General features: G+C 45.7%; 1 protein-coding gene across 3 annotated transcripts in view; it reads right to left on the bottom strand.

Moving 5' to 3' along the window:
• The window catches only part of CRK (CRK proto-oncogene, adaptor protein), a 32,747-nt gene extending 18,059 nt beyond the window's left edge, over nucleotides 1-14,688 (bottom strand). For 2 of the 3 annotated variants that reach the window (XR_016388893.1, XM_022595461.3), the window contains exons 1-2: nucleotides 14,370-14,688; nucleotides 3,012-3,547 (exon numbers count right to left, since the gene is read on the bottom strand). Coding sequence is in view for 2 of the 3 variants with exons in the window: in XM_022595461.3 (XP_022451169.1) it covers nucleotides 3,012-3,547; nucleotides 14,370-14,610 (777 nt within the window). In the remaining variant the exon portion in view is untranslated. Of the gene's footprint in view, nucleotides 1-3,011; nucleotides 3,548-10,290; nucleotides 14,347-14,369 lie in introns of those variants that run through there. The other variant, XM_022595463.3, reaches the window with a different exon arrangement.
• Between the last annotated feature and the right edge of the window lie 4,558 nt (nucleotides 14,689-19,246).

Below are 19,246 nucleotides of genomic sequence, written 5' to 3'. Positions count from 1 at the left end.
GGTTCTGTTCAATTCTAAAATGCAATGATTCTAATTTATCATTTTCAAGTTAACTGTAAGACTCCACTAAAACGTGCCTAGCTCATCTACAGATCTAAATTTATAGTGGGTCAAATATAGCAATGAATATTTTTCTTATCAGAATGCTACAGTCAGAAAGCCAAAGTCTCCTAATCTTACCTCCTAGCCTCATCTCAATAGGGATGAGGCATCAGCTCCTATGAAAAACCAGAGATGGGAAAGGAAAACTGCCTCCCTGCATAGAGAATACACCTGAAGACATGCTGTCAGTGAAACCACACAAAACTTACACTGAGGAGGGCAGCATCACTGTTCTAAAACAAAAAGAAGCAGAGATTGAATCTGGGTATGGTTGAAAAGGCACCAAGGTAGATCTGGGTTCCTCATATCTCCACCTCCAGCTAGTTTAAACAACCCATTCGATTTGTCTCAAGATAAGTTTTTTTCATACAACGAATAAGGATATCTAAGGTCTTTTCCAGCTCTAGATTTCTATGATGCTAAACTAACATCATGTTTTATTAAGTACATACAGTGTTTTAAAGCTATTATTTGGGGTATTTGTTCTAACTTGAAAGAAGCTATCTTCATCAATCAACATATGTGGCTCAAAACTAATATCCAATCAAAAAAGAAAACTTACTGAAATCATAAACTAGTCTTCCACTTTAGTTTTTACTTTGCAAGATTTAGGTTTCACAGTAGCAGAACAGCTCAACCATCTTTGGGCACTAAAGCCTCTAATCAAGGCAGGCATCGTTCAAAACAACTCTGGTGGGACTTCTCTGGCGGAGCAGTGGTTAAGAATCCACCTGCCAATGCAAGAGACACGGGTTCGATCCCTGGTCCGGGAAGATCCCACATGCTGCAGAGCGACTAAGCCCATGCGCCACAACTACTGAGCCTGAGCTCTACAGCCCGTGTGCCACAACTACTGAAGCCCACGCAACTAGAGCCCGTGCTCCGCAACAAGAGAAGCCACCGCAATGAGAAGCCTGCACACCGCAACGAAGAGTCGCCCCTGCTTGCCGCAACTAGAAAAAGCCCACGCACAGCAACGAAGACCCAACGCAGCCAAAAAATAAATAAATTAATTTAAAAAACAAAAAACAATTCTGGTAATTCCCTCGTGGTCCAGTGGTTAGGACTTGGTGCTTTCACTGCAGTGGGCCCGGGTTCAATCCCTGGTCGAGGAACTAAGATCCTGCAAGCCACACAGTGCAGCCAAAAGACAAAACAAAACAATTCTCTTTGAGAAAGGAATTGCAAATGGAAGCAAAATTAATGTGATAACTATTCTCTACTGGGTGTCAGCTGGCTTGTTCCAAGAATGCTATTTTCACACTCCAGCCCAGTGCTAACAGAGTCTGCAATAAATGTCAAGAGTCACAACTGTCATGTGCACAGCACTGTGTTGGTTGTTGCCATCATCTGAACTTAAATGAAAACATGAGGCTAGAAACTTGTTTTCCTTACCCTCCAAACTCTAAGTGGGAAAAAGTGGTGTGACCTAGACAATATACATTTCATTTCTTATCAAAACCAGGACACAATTAAGTCACAACATGATCTCTTAAAAACACACATTTTTCAGTCAAACCTGTAAGACCTAACTAACCCTACTTTGCATCTATAATTCAGAATGTAAAAGAAAAATTTCAAATCCAGTAACATCAGAGACTACTTCAAATAAATTCCAGCTCACTGTACAGGCTAATACTCCCACTTAAAGGGCAGCTCCCCCACCTCAGTGTATAAACATGACCCAAAGGAAACAAAATTTAGAGATTTCAGTTTACAAGAATATACTTTTGCACCTTCTCTGCTAACTTGTGCTCACAAAACTTCAGCCTGTGCTTATGAAATTTAGCTACTTACGTTCAAGTTACCATATCTGAAAGGCTCTGAAAGATTGGAAAGCATGCTACTTCTACACTAGCTTTTATGCTGAACCACTAGCTCTGCATAACTCAGAAAGGAAGAAGAAAAGAAGGGAGGGAGGGAAGGAGAAAGAGAGGAGATAAGGGACAAAGCTGTGAGTGCTAAAGACAGGAATAAATACAATGCAACGGCTGGCGAGAGGTGGGCTACCAAGGATAACTATCCACCCGTAAAAGGCAAAATTTTATTCCTCAGGAGGAACTGGCTTCTTGTCTATAAAATGCATTAAACAGAGGGCTTTCCTGGTGGCGCAGTGGTTGAGAGTCCGCCTGCCGATGCAGGGGACACGGGTTCATGCCCCAGTCCGGGAAGATCCCACACGCCACGGAGCAGCTGGGCCCGTGAGCCATGGCCGCTGAGCCTGCGCGTCCGGAGCCTGTGCTCCGCAATGGGAGAGGCCACAACAGTGAGAGGCCCGTGTACCGCAAAAAAAAAAAAAAATGCATTAAACAACAAAGACCAAGTAAACCTGCTGCTCCTGGGAATTAATACTTTTGGGTATGTATCTCTTCATACCTATACACTTTACCATTCCTCCTGAATTACTTGATGAATACAATCAATCAATGGTAAGAAACCCCATACCCCCTAAAGTAAAAACATTACATTTTTATAAGAAAATTAGTTTAAGTATTTTCATAGACACCACTTACTGTACTCAAATCTGTGTGAGCCCACCTTGTTTTAGATAATGATAAACAGAAAGAAAGAAACGGATTAGAACACAGAAGATGAGAAAAAATATTTTAGGTTAATTCCTGTGAATTCAGGTAGTGTTATTAAAGTAGTCAAAGTATGGTTTAGTAGATCAATCAGAACATTCAGTTATACAGTTTTAAGCTTACTCATTCCAAAATAGGTTTTCCATAAAAAAGAGAAAACCTGACATTAAATGCCAAAATCAGTACTTAATGGTAAAGTACCATTCGACATCTATAACAACATCACAATGCTGTTGCTTGTATTCAGCATTCCTACAAAGCTCTAAGAGGTCTGAAAGGGAGACCCTGTAGCAGATCTCTTCTTTCTACATTTTACACGTTATGTACCTCCAAAGCCAAGGCTGTCTTGTCGTAGGCATTAGGGACTCGCTTCTGGATTACCCTGGCATAAATGGGCCCATTCTGGAGGTTAGGGAGCGGAGTGTTGACGCTGGGTTGGGCATAGGGCCCGGGCTCCGGCCCACCCAGTGGCTGTGGGTGGGAACCCTCCTGGTTACCTCCAATCAGAGCCGATACTGAGGCGGAGGCAGGTCTATACTTCTCGACGTAAGGGACTGGAATCATCCCCCTCTTGCCTTCGCTGTCCTCCGCATTCCACCACTGCTCTTCAGGCTTATCCCGGATTCTCAGGATGTCTCCTTTCTTAAAGGGAAGATCTTCTTCATCATTCCCATTAAAGTCAAAGAGGGCTCGTACATACTCTGCCTCTTCCTGCCTGAGAATCACTCCACTACCCTGCCTGGATCTGGAAACTGGTTCTATCAATGTTGTAGTGTCCAAATAGTGTATTTTGTAGAATTCCAGTAAAGCAGGCAATGAATCAAATTCTTGATCTCCTATTCGGAGTCTGGAGGGGCTCACCCCTGGAAAAAAACAGAGCAGGGTATTATTTAAAGATATATTATACTGGAGATGCAATGTAGATTGTAAGCATTTCCCAAACACATTTAGTCAATATTTAATAAGAAAGAAAAAAACAAACAAAAAAAAACCTGTCTAGAATAAATAACTGCTTCTCCTAATAGTAAACTAAAATCATACTTTGTAGCTCAAACATTCCCCAGGAAGAAAGATGCCTATCACCACCTGCAGCAGAGTCAGAAGGCTATGATAGACCAACCACGCCAGTCATGACATGCTCTCATACTGGATCAGAGACAGAGCAACATGGAGACTTCTTGCTCATTCTCCCCAAGTGTTCTGTTGCCATTCCATTTACAGGGTACAAACGGTTCAAGGCTGTGTTACAATCTTCTTTTCAACCTCAGGAAATGTAGCAAGCTCTCCTTTTTCATAAGTCACAGCAGCTATCCCAGAAAGAGGTGGGGAGAGCTTGATATCTATACCAGGATCATACATTCGTATCTTCACATCCAGAATGTACAATTCCTAATAAGAAAAAGTTTTAGACTATCTTTTTAATCTACAATTAATGACCTCAATCTCTCTTCTGACAACTAAAAAGAAAAACTAAGAAGCTAACTGCTTGAAAATCAACTCATAAGATCTTCACTTAAATAAAACATGGAAACTGGACTGTTCCCTTAGAAACAAACAGGTCTTGAAAAAAGGTAAATAAGGATGCTCAGGAAAATAAAGAAGTGTTAAAATCCTCAAACTGATGACACACTGAGGGTCCAAGAGAAAGGACGTATTAGGAATGCTTAAAATTCACATGACACAAAGATGTGTGAGGCCTTTGACACAGGGCATACTTTAAACTGCGTTCCCTCCCTATCCTGAGATTCTAGAATTGAAGGATAATAAATGAATGTATTTTGCTTCAAATAAGAAACAAAGTTTCTAATGAGGAATACAAACCTTTAACTTGCACTCTGCTAAGCACCCAAAATATCAGCATCTTAATTGGATTCTTTAGTATTTGGTTTCCTGATAAAGGAATGCATAGCTCTACAAAAACTTTTTCATGGAGTTTTTTTGTTTTTTGTTTTTTTTGTGGTACACGGGCCTCTCACTGTTGTGGCCTCTCCCGTTGCAGAGCACAGGCTCCGGATGCGCAGGATCAGAGGTCATGGCTCACGGGCCCAGCTGCTCCACGGCATGTGGGATCTTCCCGGACCGGGGCACGAACCCATGTCCCCTGCATCGGCAGGCGGACTCTCAACCACTGCGCCACCAGGGAAGCCCCCCAGGTTTTTTATATAGGTATATATACACACACACGTCATAAATACAGTTTTTGTTTGTTTGGTTGGGTTTTTTTGTTTTTTGTTTTATTGCGATACGCGGGCCTCTCACTGCTGTGGCCTCTCCTGCTGCGGAGCAACAGGCTTCGGACTCGCAGGCTCAGCGGCCACGGCTCACGGGCGCAGCCGCTCCGCGGCATGTGGGATCCTCCCGGACCGGGGCACGAACCCGTGTCCCCTGCATCGGCAGGCGGACTCCCAACCAACACGCCACCAGGGAAGCCCATAAATACATTTTTATAACTAGATTACTATAATTTTATACCTTGCCCCTTTTCCTACTGTAAAATAAAAATGTTTTACTTTATACAATATTCTATTATATAATATTTATATAATAAAAATTTCCCCATATTCTTCAAGAATATGACTTCTAATGGCTATAAAATATTCCCAACTTTTCACTATTGCAAACAATGCTGTTATGAGTGTTTTTGTTCTGGTCTACTAATGAACATTTTTATTACTTCCTTATGATAAATTCCTTGAAATGCAATTGCTGGATCAAAGGGTAAGAACATTAAGGTTTAGGGACTTCCTGGCGATCCAGTGGTTGAGACTTCACCTTCCAATGCAGGGGGTTCGGGTTCGATCCCAGGTCGGGGAGCTAAGATCCCACATGCAGGCCAAAAAACCAAAACATAAATCAGAAGCAATACTGTAACAAATTCAATAAAGACTTTAAAACTGGTCCACATCAAAACAAACAAACAAACAAACAAACACAACATTAAGAACATTAAGGTTGGACTTCCCTGGTGGCACAGTGGTTAAGAATCCGCCTGCCAACGCAGAGGACACGGGTTCGAGCCCTGGTCTGGGAAGATCCCACATGCCACGGAGCAACTAAGCCAGCACGCCACAACTACTGAGCCTGTGCTCTAGAGCCCACGCACCACACCTACTGAGCCCACAGGCCGCACCTACTGAGCCCACAGGCCGCACCTACTGAAGCCTGTGCGCCTAGAGCCCGTGCTCCGCAACGAGAAGCCACCGCAATGAGAAGCCCGCACACCACAACGAAGAGTAGCCCCCACTCACCGCAATTAGGGAAAGCCTGCCTCACCACAGCAGCAAAGACCCAACGCAGCCTAAATAAATAAAGTTTTTTTAAAAAATAATAATTACATTAAGGTTTATGTTGCCAAACTGTCCTCCAAAAAGTTTGTATAGTTTTACATTCCCACCAGTAGTTTATGAGTTCCTATTTCCCCCATATCCTTGCCAAACAGCAGGGATATCTCTTCTTAAATAACATCTTTGATTGTTTGATGTTTTTCATGTTTATTGACTATTTGTACTTCTTTTGTGAAAGTTACTTGTTCGATTCCTTTGTTAAGGGAAACAGCCAATCTACCCTCTCCACTCCTATTAAGACCAGCCCACCCATCTAAAACCCTTTGCCATTAATGCTGTGAAACAGGAACATTGTGGTAGCCCAGCTGTCTAAATCACTTCGCCACTCTAAAAAAATGAGACCAAATTATTTCGTTCAATGTTAGAAGAAAACACTTCTTCCAGAAAGACCAGAAAAAGTACATTTAAGATTCTCTACTGGAGACAGGTGAGGAGATAAACTTTGGAAGTTAATCAAAAGTCCTCAATACAGAATGAGTACTGATGAGTGCCTTCTCTTTTCACCCAAATGAAAGAAAGATCAAGACACAATTGAGAGGACAGATGCACATTTCTTATATTGCAAAAGTCCATCTGTGGAATTCATGGCTGTAAACTAAAACAAGTTAATAGCCCACATTCAATAATGTTGGCTGTCTCTCCAACTCAAGATGTTGAAATACATGCCCAAACCCAGGATTGTCCATCTATGGCAAACACTCATCAGACACCAGCATAATGCAACCCAATAGCTCCAAGTACAGGACTGGAGAGGTGATTTTGGTTATGACCATACCAGAGCATGGTGGTACTATATTCTGGAGTTTCTCTTCACTAAAGCGGATCACTGATGGGCAATTATTCCTATTCAAGTCTGGTCAACGAGATGCATGGCTATCTCACCTATCACCGGTAGGCTATAGTGAACTTTCAGGTCTGTGGAACTATGTTAAGGACAGGGTCAGTGTGGGCTCCAAGAAGACCTACTTAGCACTGCCTGGTCAAGAAAGCCTCCAGGGCAAAGTGGTAGGGAGAACCTTCACACCAGCAGAGCACCCCAGCTTAGAAAATGGTCCTGATGACACCTGGGAAGAAAAGCTCCCTTGCTAGAATTTACCCAACTACATTCCAAGGTACAACAGCTAACATGGTTTTTCACTAGTCACCCTTTTGGGACAGTGGTTGGCAGACTGTACGTACTTATTAAGTGTTAGATATTCTTTTTTTTAATATTTTTATTTACTTATTTACTTATTTATTTTGGCTGCACTGAGTCTTTAGTTGCGGCACGTGGGATCTAGTTCCCCAACCGGGGATCAAACCCGGGCCCCCTGCATTGGGGACATGGAGTCTTACCCACTGGACCACCAGGGAAATCCCATGTTAGATATTATTCTTAATGAACATAACTCTGAAGTGAGGAAAAGTTAAATCAAAATCTGTTCCCAGTTTGAGAAACTCACAGCGTAGTTGGGGATACAAGCATACACAGTGTGGTTAGTAAGCAAGGAGTGTAGCAGCATGTCTTAGGAAGACATTATTTTTTTCCCCTGGCTTTCACTTCCAACTGGAGACATGCTCTTACAAAAAATAGTGGCAACAACAAATTATGTTCTAAGATACAACAAAATCACAATAAAAGAGCAGCTCTTTCCGTTCCTGAACAGTTTTTTTTTTTTTTTTGGTCACACTGTGCAGCTTGGGGGTCTTAGTTCCCCAACCAGGGATCACACCAGGGATGGAACCCAGGCCCCCAGCTGTGAAAGCTCCGAGTCCTAACCACTAGACCATCAGGGAAATCCCCTGAGTGCTTCTAAGGTACTCTTTTCATTCTAAGATGGCAACTACTCCCTTTCATCCACTGTTATGGTTTCTCCAATTACTGTACTATCCCAAGTGAAATGTGTTTTGGTTTTTTTTTTGGGGGGGGAGGGGGTGGGATAGGGTTTAGAAGAACAAATAAGATGACTAAGCCAAGTCCCTTAAAAAGATCAGTGTGAGAATTCTGAAAACAAACCGTCAGTTCATCTGCCAGAAAGGTAGCCAGTTGGTTCAATTCACCTCTTGCTCAAATGCTTCATGATGTGAACTGGGCCCACTATTTTTTTTGTTTGATTTTTGCTTGGCAATTCCAACAGACACAAAAATACAAGGAAAACACCAAGTGAAAATTTACCTATAAATGCTTTACCTTTCCTTTCTTTAAAAAAAACTATATATATATATATATATATATATTTTTTTTTTTTTTTTTGCCACGCCAAGCTGCTTATGGGATCTTGGTTCCCCAACCAGGGATCAAACCCAGGCCCAGGGCAATGAAAGCATGGAGTCCTAACCACTGGACTGCCAGGGAATTCCCTCTTTTCCTATTCTAATGACATTATAATTATTCCATAGAGGAATACCTGTTTTTGTGTACTGCTGCAGCAGTTACAGTTAGATATATGGGGCAATCAAGCTTTGCTGATCCAGAAGAAGAGAAGGAGGGGGAACAGAACATACATAAGCCCCAGATAAGCCCAAACCTCACCACAACTATGCGTTCTGGTTCCTTTTCCCTAGGTCATCTCCTTCCAACCACAAACAGCCAAAGGCAGGAAATAGAAGGGCGGGAAAGGAAGGAGATACAGTCAGTCAGTCTAGAGAACAGAACAACAGAGTTCTCATAGCTGGGACTTGGAAAACCTCGCTGACTTGTTTTACATTAAACCTGTGCTGGATTCTGAATGTGCAGTTATGAACACAATCAGAAATCAAAATCAATGCAGTCAGAAGTATCTTTTAACCAAAAGAGTTGTACATGCTCAACTCATTACTTCTAAGCATTTCAGCCCTCAAGTTACATCAGTTTTTACAAGACCACTCTCTGGAGGTTTTATGAAGAACACCCAAGAGCTCTGTGGGCTAACAGGCCAGGTCACTTCTGGCATGGGCACCACCACAGTGGCTCCATCATCAGCCTCTCAGTCTCACAGCACTTCCTCTTCTTTTCTTTCCTCTTTAATTCTCATTCCCTCTTTCTCCTCTGCCTATGCTATTTATAGAGGCTGCTTAAGCACTCTCACTACCTGTCCAATACAAAGGGCTAACAAGGCCACTGACTTCCATTTGAGAAAGTATACTGAAAAAAAAAAAGGTCATGAAGAGCCTAGGGGCAAGACGGGAATAAAGACACAGGCCTACTAGAGAATGGACTTGAGGATATGGGGAGGGGGAAGGGTAAGCTGGGACAAAGTGAGAAAGTGGCATGGACATATATACACTATCAAACGTAAAACAGATAGCTAGTGGGAAGCAGCCACATAGCACAGGGAGATCAGCTCGGTGCTTTGTGACCACCTAGAGGGGTGGGATAGGGAGGGTGGGAGGGAGACGCAAGAGGGAGGGGATATGGGGATATATGTATACATATAGCTGATTCACTTTGTTATACAGCAGCAACTAACACAACAATGTAAAGCAATCATCCACCAATAAAGATGTTAAAAAAAAAAGAAAGTATCAAGATGTACGGTTTCCTAAGCAAATAGAACTTCCTAAAAATGGTGGATGTCAGCATGGTATACTTTGCAGATTCAGACTCACTAGGTTTGATGAATTCTATCTCTATTTCCTAGCTATATTAGCTGTTATTTAACTTCTCACAGGGCCTAATTCCTAACTAATAAAGTTCCTGAAAGTAGCTGGTATATTATAGGTGCCCAATAAAAAGCAAATCAGTTTAACACACCCCCCCCAAACCTCCGAATTCCTTTAGAAGTTTTCAATTCATCCCCAAATCCAGAGTCTGCTGCACTGTTTCCCAGAGAAGCTTCCACAGAATCTCAAGATGCTTCTCAAGAAGTTCCGTGGTCAAATTGGTTTGAAAGACCCAGTATCCAATACCTGCCTTAGAGTCATAATTTCACATGAGCATAGTAAAGGCTTGGAGAAGTTCTGCAATAAATAAACCCACCTCCTTTTACCAAGCAATTTTTTCTTTTTTTTTTTTGGTCTAAAACCTTTAAGTAACTCACTGAAGAACTTCTCCAGAACCAATGAATGGAGGGATACTCTGATATTAAAGAGCAAATCATGAGGACCAGATTTGAGAACTACAAAGATGAGGTAAACAAATGAAACAGATGCTGAAGGTACAAAAAGGCAGCAGTAAATAACGCGCAGTCCCCTAAGATCTCCAGAAGTGTCTTGACCCAGCACCACCTTGAAGAGGCAGTACAGTTATCACCCTAGCTTCTACCCCCACCCCCAAAACGAGGCAAGTTTTATGCTCCACTCACCCACTAGAGCAACAGGTGGGAGGCTCTGGGTTGAGCAGGTGACGGCAGGCGCCATCTTATTTCCATGTACTGGATCCAAGGTTCTTTCACGCTTCTTGATGCACCCCACCCCCCTCCACCCAGCACTTACTCCTTCAGACATGCTGTAAGCCTCTCAAAGCTGAGAACAGTTTTCCACCTTGCTTCAACTCTTCCCTCTCAACCACACAGATTAATATACCTAATGCTTACTGAGTACTTACTAACTGTATGCCAGTTCCGTTCCTAATACACTAAAACTCACTGAATCCTCGAAACAACCCTATGAGGTCACTATTACTATTTCTCCTCTTTCACAGATAAGGAAACTGAGGCAGAGAGACGTTAAAGAACCTGCCCAAAGTTATATGACTAGTAAGCAGCAGGTAAGGAAGGTTCAAACCCAGGCTTCAGAGCACAAGCTTATAACTACTTTCCCAACTCATATTTACTCAGTTTTATTGACTGTCTACTGGACAAGGTCTAGTAAAACCTCATGTTCCAAGAGGAAAAAACTAGTGGATCCATCAATGATTGCAAAGTCTTTCCAAGAGGTACAGCTGACAGAGTATGTGACCAGTAGACTTGACCAAGCCCTGTCCTATGGCCCTGGGGCACAGTCAGGTCACTTCCAGGCAATGGCAGCACTGGTAGCCTGTGGGAGCTAAACGCTTATGGTAAAAACAAGTTCACTGGTGGGGACTTCCCTGGTGGTCCAGTGGTTAAGACTCCACGCTCCCAATGCAGGGGCCCGGGTTTGATCCCTAGTCAGGTTAGATCCCACATGCCACAACTAAAGATCCTGCATGCCGCAACTAAGACCCAGTGCAGCCAAAGAAATAAATTAAATATTTAAAAAAACAAAACAAAAAAACACCAAACAGGTTCACTGGAAAAGGTTAAGAATACCTGGTCTATTTTGTCCCTATGCCTCTAAAATCTATATCTAAGCCATTCCATACAAATTCATCCTCTACATTATCTCTACAAAATACACTATATAACCCTAAACAAAAAGCTCATTTCCCGTATTCAATCTGCCAAATAAGGTTATTAAAAGCCTCTTTGTCACCAACTTCAGATAGCAGATGTGTATTCTCTGAACACTAAAGCCAGTTTCTTCTTGTCATTCTTTCCTTTTGGTCTTTAAACAGAACCTGGGACCCAGGGCAGCGACAGAAGTGTTGAGTCCTCAAAGTGCACTGTGGGATCTCAAAAGAAAACTGGCTTTGACAGAAAGGAATGCAGTGTAACAGTGTCCGCTCTCAGGTCACAATTCCTAGGTTCAAATTCTGGCTCAGTCATTTACTAGCTGTGTGACTTTGGGCAATTTAATCTCTCTCAGTTTCCTCACCTATAAAATGGAAATATTTTAATAAGTGGAGATCATAGTACTTTCCTCACTAGATTGTTATAGACAGTAAATGAGACAAGGCACATAAAGTATTCAGCAAAAAAAAAAAGGGGGCTTCCCTGGTGGCAGAGTGGTTGGGAGTCCGCCTGCCGACGCAGGAGACGCGAGTTCGTGCCCCGGTCCGGGAGGATCCCACAAGCCGCGGAGCAGATGGGCCCGTGAGCCATGGCCGCTGAGCCTGCGCGTCCGGAGCCTGTGCTCCGCAAGGGGAGAGGCCACAACAGTGAGAGGCCCGCGTACCGCAAAAAAAAAAAAAAAAAAAAAAAAAGTATTCAGCAAACTGCCTGGCATAGAATAACCAGTCAATAAATGTTAGCTATTAATATTGTATATGCCTTTCTAAAATTCAAGAAATTCTTCTGTGTGGTTTCAAAAGAATAAGAGCTGGACGGGGAGGGGGAGAACAGAGACTAAGTAGTTTTTATAAAGACAGCAACTGAATCAATTGCCCTATGTGGAAAACAGGGTACATGGCAGAAAGAAAAATGACCACAATGCCCATGAACTTTCCACACCCCATGCACAAACTTTAGCAATCCACACCTTCTCTCTTGGGCCAAGGATCTGACCTCATATCTGTTATGAAAAGGTGGAGCTCAATATTAAGGTAAGAGCTGAGATTAAAGTTGTAACACCAAGATGTGGGGAAAGCTCAAATAAAACTGCCTGCTGCTATTTCCACATTCTGCAACCAACAAAACACATACACAAACAAAGTGTTGAGAACTGAGTTTCAGGGACCGTTTGCCATCATGTCACTGCACAGTAATGCAAAACCCTAAACACCATGAAGGTGGTAAAAAGTAGAACATATTTGATTTAGGGTAAATACAAAAATATTCCCATCTCATGTTATAATGCTATTAAACCAACCAGACTGAGAAAGACCTCAGATAACTGTGGGCTTAAATATCCCCACGCTTGGGACGTCCCTGGTGGCGCAGTGGTTAAGTATCCGCCTGCCAATGCAGAGGACATGGGTTTGAGCCCTGGTCTGGGAAGATCTCACATGCTGCAGAGCAGCTAAGCCCGTGTACCACAACTAATGAGCTTGCGCTCTAGAACCCGTGAGACACAACTACTGAGCCCGCTCGCCACAACTACTAAAGCCCACACGCCTAGAGCTGGTGCTCCGCAACAAGAGAAGCCACCACAATGAGAAGCCCGTGCACCGCAACGAAGAGAAGCCCCTGCTCACCGCAACTAGAGAAAGCCCGCACACAGCAACGAAGACCCAACACACCCAAAAATAAACAAACAAACAAATAAATAAATTTATTAAAAAGGAAAAAAAGTTAAAAAAAAATCTCCACTCTCTTTTTAAAATTGGTATGTGTTAACAACAAAGAGACTACCCCATCTCCCCATTTCTGGCCAGAGTGAATAAATCTAAATTAGGACTCTCCTAAAAGGGCAAGTCTGCAAAGCCTGGTTCAGGAGCCTCCTAATTCACAGGAGATTGGCCTGGATCTCGTCTCAGCTGGTCAGGACGAAACTGCTTCAACTTGGGAACAGTGAGAAGGTGCTAAGACTCTTGGCGCTGTTACACAGATAACAACAACCTCAGAATTACTCTGTACCTCACAAATCTCAAGTACTAAGTGCCTAAATCTCCTTAATACTCCCCAAACAACTCCAATGGCATGGGTAAGAGAGTCACATCTCAATCTCTGGCAAGGAAGATCCGGTACAGATAATTTAAATTCTCAGAGAATCAGCTCAGCTGGGTCTGTTCCCAACATCTAGGAAGACTCAGGCCACAGTCCTCAAAGTTACTGAACAAGGAGAGGCCCTGGAGTACAGGACAGACAATGCTGAGGTCCAAGAAAAAAATTAAGTTCCATTCACTTTCAGGGAAGGGATTGTCTCCACTGTCTTATTTCTGAATTATTTCCTGAAAAAAAATCTTTCCTCCACTAATCGCTTTGAAAACTAGAACCCCCTCATTGTGGAGGGCAGTCTCTGGACGCTAAGATCTCTTGAACACAGTCAGCCGGTCATCAGCTTATTCTGGGCTGGTCACAGAGGGCTTTCTTTTATAACCAAGGCACTGAGCTCACCACCTTCGTCCTCCGCGGGGGAAGAGGACGGTAAAAGTATTTTGGAAAAATGCCCAAGAAAGGAAAAAGCTGACCGGTTTCCTGAGGGTGTCTCCATCCCTCCCGGCCAGTATGCGGTGACTTCCTACCAAAGGCCACCAGGGGAGTATGGCCAAACCCGGCTCTCCAACACTGCAGGAAATGTTTCAAGCCTAAAAAGCCACTTGTAGGATTATCGGATTCATTCCGGGCACCGCTGCCAAGTGATGCCCCCGCAGTGCCAACATCCCCCTCAGCTCTTTTGTCCCCACGTTGCTCGGCCCTGCTCTGGCGCTAGCCCCACCCTGGGGCCGAAGCAGTTCCCCTTCCCCTGGGCTGTCCTCCCAAGTCACACCCAGAGGCCTGGGTCAGCGGCTCCTCCTCCCCCACACACTCCCGCTCGTCCGTGGGAGCGAGCCCCGGCAGCTGGCTGTCCCCCGGGCCACGGTCACTCCGGCCCTCTGCCTACGTCCCTCGTGGGGCTCAGCTCTCGAGGAGCAGCCGGCCAGGCTGGGGAGTTACGCGGCCCTCACCCCCGCCCGGGGCCTCCCGTCCCGTCCGTCCCTCACCGGGCGGAGGCTGGGCGGGCGACGGTGGCACCGGCGGGCGCGGGCCGCTGCTGTTGATGATGTAGTGGGAAACGCGCGAGTTCTCGGAGACGCTGAGCACATAGTCCCCGGGGCTGGTGCTCGAGTCCCGCACCAGGAACACCCCGTGCCGCTGGCCCTGCAACAGCGCCACCGCCTCCTGCCGACTCAGCCGCCCCCAGTACCAGCTACTCCGCTCCTCCGAGTCGAAGTTGCCTGCCATGGCCGCCTCCGCGCCTACACGCTGGGCCGCCGCCGCCGCCGCCGCCGCCGCCGCCGCCGCGCGCGCCCCTCCAGCCCCGACGCCCGCCGCCCAGCGGACCGGCTCGGGTCTCAGCCTCTCAGCAGCGCCCGAAATGGCGGCGGAGGCCGCGGGCCTTCCCCACCGGAAATGACGCGCTCCCTGCCCCTGGGAGGATGCCGGGAAGGGGACCGCGCCCGCCATTGGGAGAAGGGCAAGGCACGGCTCTTGCGCGCACTGCGCATGCGGCCTCTTGGGCGTCGTCGCGTGGCGGGGACCGGGATTGCAGAGGGTGGAGAGGCGGAGTCTAGGGCCGAGGGGCGGGGCCTCAGCTCCCAGTCCACTGATGGCCACACGGTTCTTCGCTTCTCCGGGTTTCAAGTTCCTGGAAGGCCCAGGTTTTCTAGGCAGTGACTAGGAGACAAAATTAGAGTAAAAAGGTGATGTGGCCCCAGGGCCTGAGTTCCCTGAGACAGTCTTTTTCTGATGGTTCCTCCAGCTTCTCCCCAGGCCTGCTAAAGTTCTTGTTTTCATTGATTCATTCAGCAAACAGTTGACCACATTTGTCCTGCTGGTGCAAAGGTCATCAAGGCTGGGCCCTTTCCTCACCGAATTCTCAGAACAGTAGGAGGAACCAGGAAACAGTCAATGACGAAGGAATAACAAGTGACACGATGGGGAAGGGACAAGGGGCTCTAGGAATACAGAGCAGGGCCCCCTAATCCACTCTGTAGAGGAATCCAAGAGGGCTTCCCAGAGGAGGTGGCTTGAGCTGAATATTGAATGGCAATCGGGGAAGAGCATTCAAGACAAAGGGAACAGAGTGTGCCAAGCCAGGTGGAAGTATGGAGTTCTCCTCTCCGTTGAGACTCGCAGTCATCTGCCCAGATCCTCTAAACTCTAATTGTGGTCATGGGTATCCTCTGCTCTCCCTGCCATCAAGATCATTTCTATCTCTGCATCCCATATCTATATCTGTATTCCTGTGACAGCCTGCTCACTGGTGTTCTATACTCTTGCTGCCCCTAATCGCATAGCACACATCTGCCAGTTTGCACTTTCTAAATTATAGCTCTGAGTCTGCTGCTACCCTGTGTAAAACTTTTAACAGTCTCCAGGTGTTAGAACTCCCAGTTTATCTCACAGTATGAAACGAGGCCACAGTCTCATCTTCACCGCTCCTACATGAATCTTGTGTTTCTTCTTTCTGGAATACCCTTCACTCCTTTTGGGATCTCAAACTCAAATGCCTCCCCTTTCTTGACCATCACATCACTCCCTCTCTGCATCTACAGCACAATGTCCATATTATCTCTATTAGAGTTCGTACCTCTTATACTGTAATCTTTCATTTACACGTCTGCATTCCATGCTAGATCTCCTCAAAGGCCAGGCATCTAGTGTAGGACACACTCCATAATCATTTCATAATAACAGCTAACAGGGCTTCCCTGGTGGCGCAGTGGCTAAGAGTCCGCCTGCCAGTGCAGGGGACATGGGTTCGAGCCCTGGTACAGGAAGATCCCACATGCCGTGGAGCAACTAAGCCCGTGCGCCACAACTACTGACCTGCGCTCTAGAGCCTGCGAGCCAGAACTACTGAGCCTGAGTGCCACAACTACTGAAGCCCGTGCACCTAGAGCCCGTGCTCTGCAACAAGAGAAGCCACCACAATGAGAAGCCCGCGCACTGCAACAAAGAGTAGCCCCCACTTGCCGCAACTAGAGAAAGTCGGCACAGAGCAACGGAGACCCAATGCAGCCAAAAAAAAAAAAAAAAAAAGCAAACAGCTAACATTTATTCAGGGAATACTACTTGCCAGGCATAGAGCTAACTGCCCTTAGATAGATCATTTCTTTTAATCCTCTCAACAACCTTATGGGTTGGTCCCATTCTACAGATGAAGCCGGAGAGTTAGGTGACTTGTCCAGATACACATAGCCACTGAGTTGGGAGCCAGGATTCAAATCCTGGGAGGAGAAGAGAACTATGGTCACTCTGCTCTATCCTCAGGCTTCTGGGATAGGAATGGCAAGAGATGGGGGTGGGGAAAGGATGGCAGAAATAGATTTTTTTTTTTAATCAGTCAGCCCTGGGTTTTATGGTCTTATATGAATAACACACCTATTCCAGACCCACTTCACACACCCCTGGGCCTACTCTGGAAAGGGTTGGGGAGCAAGGACAACTTCCCTGCTGTGGGTGATTCATCGTGACCCTGGCTTTGTCACAGCATGTCACCACAAGCCAGCAGAAGAAGCCAGCCCAAGGTGAATTGTGGTCCTTTGGGAAAGAGACATGCCTGCTCTTCATTTCCCCAGGATGACTGGGTAAGGTCCTGCCTATGGGGATCTGAAGCCGTGCCTCTAAGCCCCCTCTCTGGGGCACATGGACATGACAGAAGAAAATACCTTAAAAGAAAAGAAAAGAAAGAGGGGGTGAGGGAGAAAGAAAGAAATGAAGGAAGAAAGGAAGGAAAGAAACAAAGAGAGAAAGAGAAGACAGAGAGAGGGAGGAGAGAACAAATCATAACTAAGCTGGAAAGTAAGCAAGGAGATTGGTAAGGAGGGGATACCCAGCACCAAGCAGCTATTCAAATGTGTTCTTCCTTGGAGCACAGAGAACCTATAAATGCAGAGGCCAACAAGGTGGGAACAGGAATGGCCTTGGGACAAGAAGAAGGCAAGCCCCTCTGCCCCTTCCTCCTTTCTCTTCTCCTCCTCTCCCCTTCATACATAAGGATTTACAGCTATAATGGTGGCTTTTGGCCCCTGATAAGCCTGAGATCTGCCCTACAAAGAATGTAAAGGATGTGACCTTCTTGTTTAGGAAGATGCTCCTGGAGTTGCCTGAAGGAGAAGCAGAGATGAAAGGAGAAAAGAAAGGGAAGACTTCCCTGTTCAAGAGAAAAACACATCAAAGTCCTCTACTCCTTCCCCTCTAACCAAAGAAAGGCATTCCTGGGAATTCCCTGTCGGTCCAGAGGTTAGGACTCCGTGCTTTCACTACCGAGGGCAGTTCAATCCCTGGTTGGGGAACTAAGATCCACAAGCGGTGTGGCAAAAAAAAAAAAAAGAAGAAGAAGAAGAAGAAAGGCATTCCTTATTTTATTTATTTTTAAAATAAATTTATTTATTTAGGCTGAGTTGGGTCTGCTGCTGCGCTCAGGCGGGCTTTCTCTAATTGCGTTGAGTGGGGGCTACTCTTCATTGCGGTGCACAGGCTTCTTATTGCGGTGGCTTCTCTTGTTGTGGAGCACGGGCTCTAGGTGCGCGGGCTTCAGTAGCTGTGGTACACGGGCTCTAGAGCGCAGCCTCACTAGTTGCGGCACACGGGCTCAGTAGTTGTGGCTCACGGGCTCTAGAGCGCAGGCTCAGCAGTTGTGGCACACGGGCTTAGCTGCTCCGCGGCATGTAGGATCTTCCCGGACCAGGGTTCGAACCCGTGTCCCCTGCACTGGCAGGCGGATTCTTAACCACTGTGCCACCAGGGAAGTCCCACATTTCTTATTTTAGCAAAGGACGAGGAGCAGAGGTTCAAGGACCTATTTTCCTGCCTATGTCTCCTAAGATGATGAAAACTGCCTCGTACATCTGTGCAAGTCGTGCGCTGCACAACTCCAGGGTACTATGTAAATGAAGCCCTCTGGAGTTGGGCTACTCACACTCGCTTTTCCTTTAAAAAAAAAAGATTATTTATGAAGATGACAACAATTGCTATTTAGAGAGAAAACTGACACATATTGCAAAGTGTGTGTGAGAGAGAAAGGGAGAGACAAAAGTTGGTGGGTGTATAGGCACCATTGGTATTGGTGGGAAAGTAAACTTCTGCCCAGTTTTCATCCATGGATGGAGACGAGGAGAGAGAAAGGAGACAGAAAAATTTCCAAGTCTCTGCTGGAGTTTCTGGATAATGAAGAAGAGAGATGCCCCACCCCCAGTGGGTAGCCCATAGTTTTGCAGAGACAAGGACCTGTCTAAAGATGTACAAAGGTAGGGTCTGGAGGCAGACACTAGGGGAAACTCTGGGGAGAAAAGTGAGGGGATTGCAAGGCAGGTGGAGGGGAGGAGAGCACGCTGGGAACCAAGGCAGGAGATGAGACCTTCCTAGAAAGGTCAGTGAGATGTTCTCAGGGGTGACATGCTGCAGGGCTTTTGAGAATCACTTGTCTGCTTTGCTACGATGTAATTCCCCCTGATTGCCCCATCCTTTAGGAGAGCTGCTCACACAGATGCCTTTTGCAGGGAGGAAACAAGGAGAAGGTGTCTGGGAATTCCCTGGTGGTCCAGCGGTTAGAGATCTGTACTTCCACTGCAGGGGAACTAAGATCTTGCATGCCACACGGTGCAGCCAAAAAAAAAAAAAAAAGAAAAGAAAAGAAAGGAGAGGGTGCCAACTTCCTTGTCTCTGTCCTCGTGGAGCTGAGAAAAATCGAGAACATCTGAAGGCGGTGAGATGCAAGTATGCCTATCTTCTCCTCTTCTCCTCCTGCCCACTCCTCTCTGGTCCCACTAACCATCCTCTTCCTCCATGCTTTGACTTGCTGTTCCGTCTGCCCGGATCTCCACAGTCACTCCCTCAGAGACCTCCTTCAGGTCTCTGCTCCAACGTTGCCTCT

This window comes from Delphinapterus leucas, chromosome 19 (genome assembly GCF_059928025.1).
Source record: "Delphinapterus leucas isolate spDelLeu-1000000601 "Yukka" chromosome 19, BTC_Dleu_Yukka2, whole genome shotgun sequence".
In the NCBI taxonomy this organism is placed as follows: Eukaryota; Metazoa; Chordata; class Mammalia; order Artiodactyla; family Monodontidae; genus Delphinapterus; species Delphinapterus leucas.
This window is presented reverse-complemented; position numbering and strand designations above follow the sequence as displayed.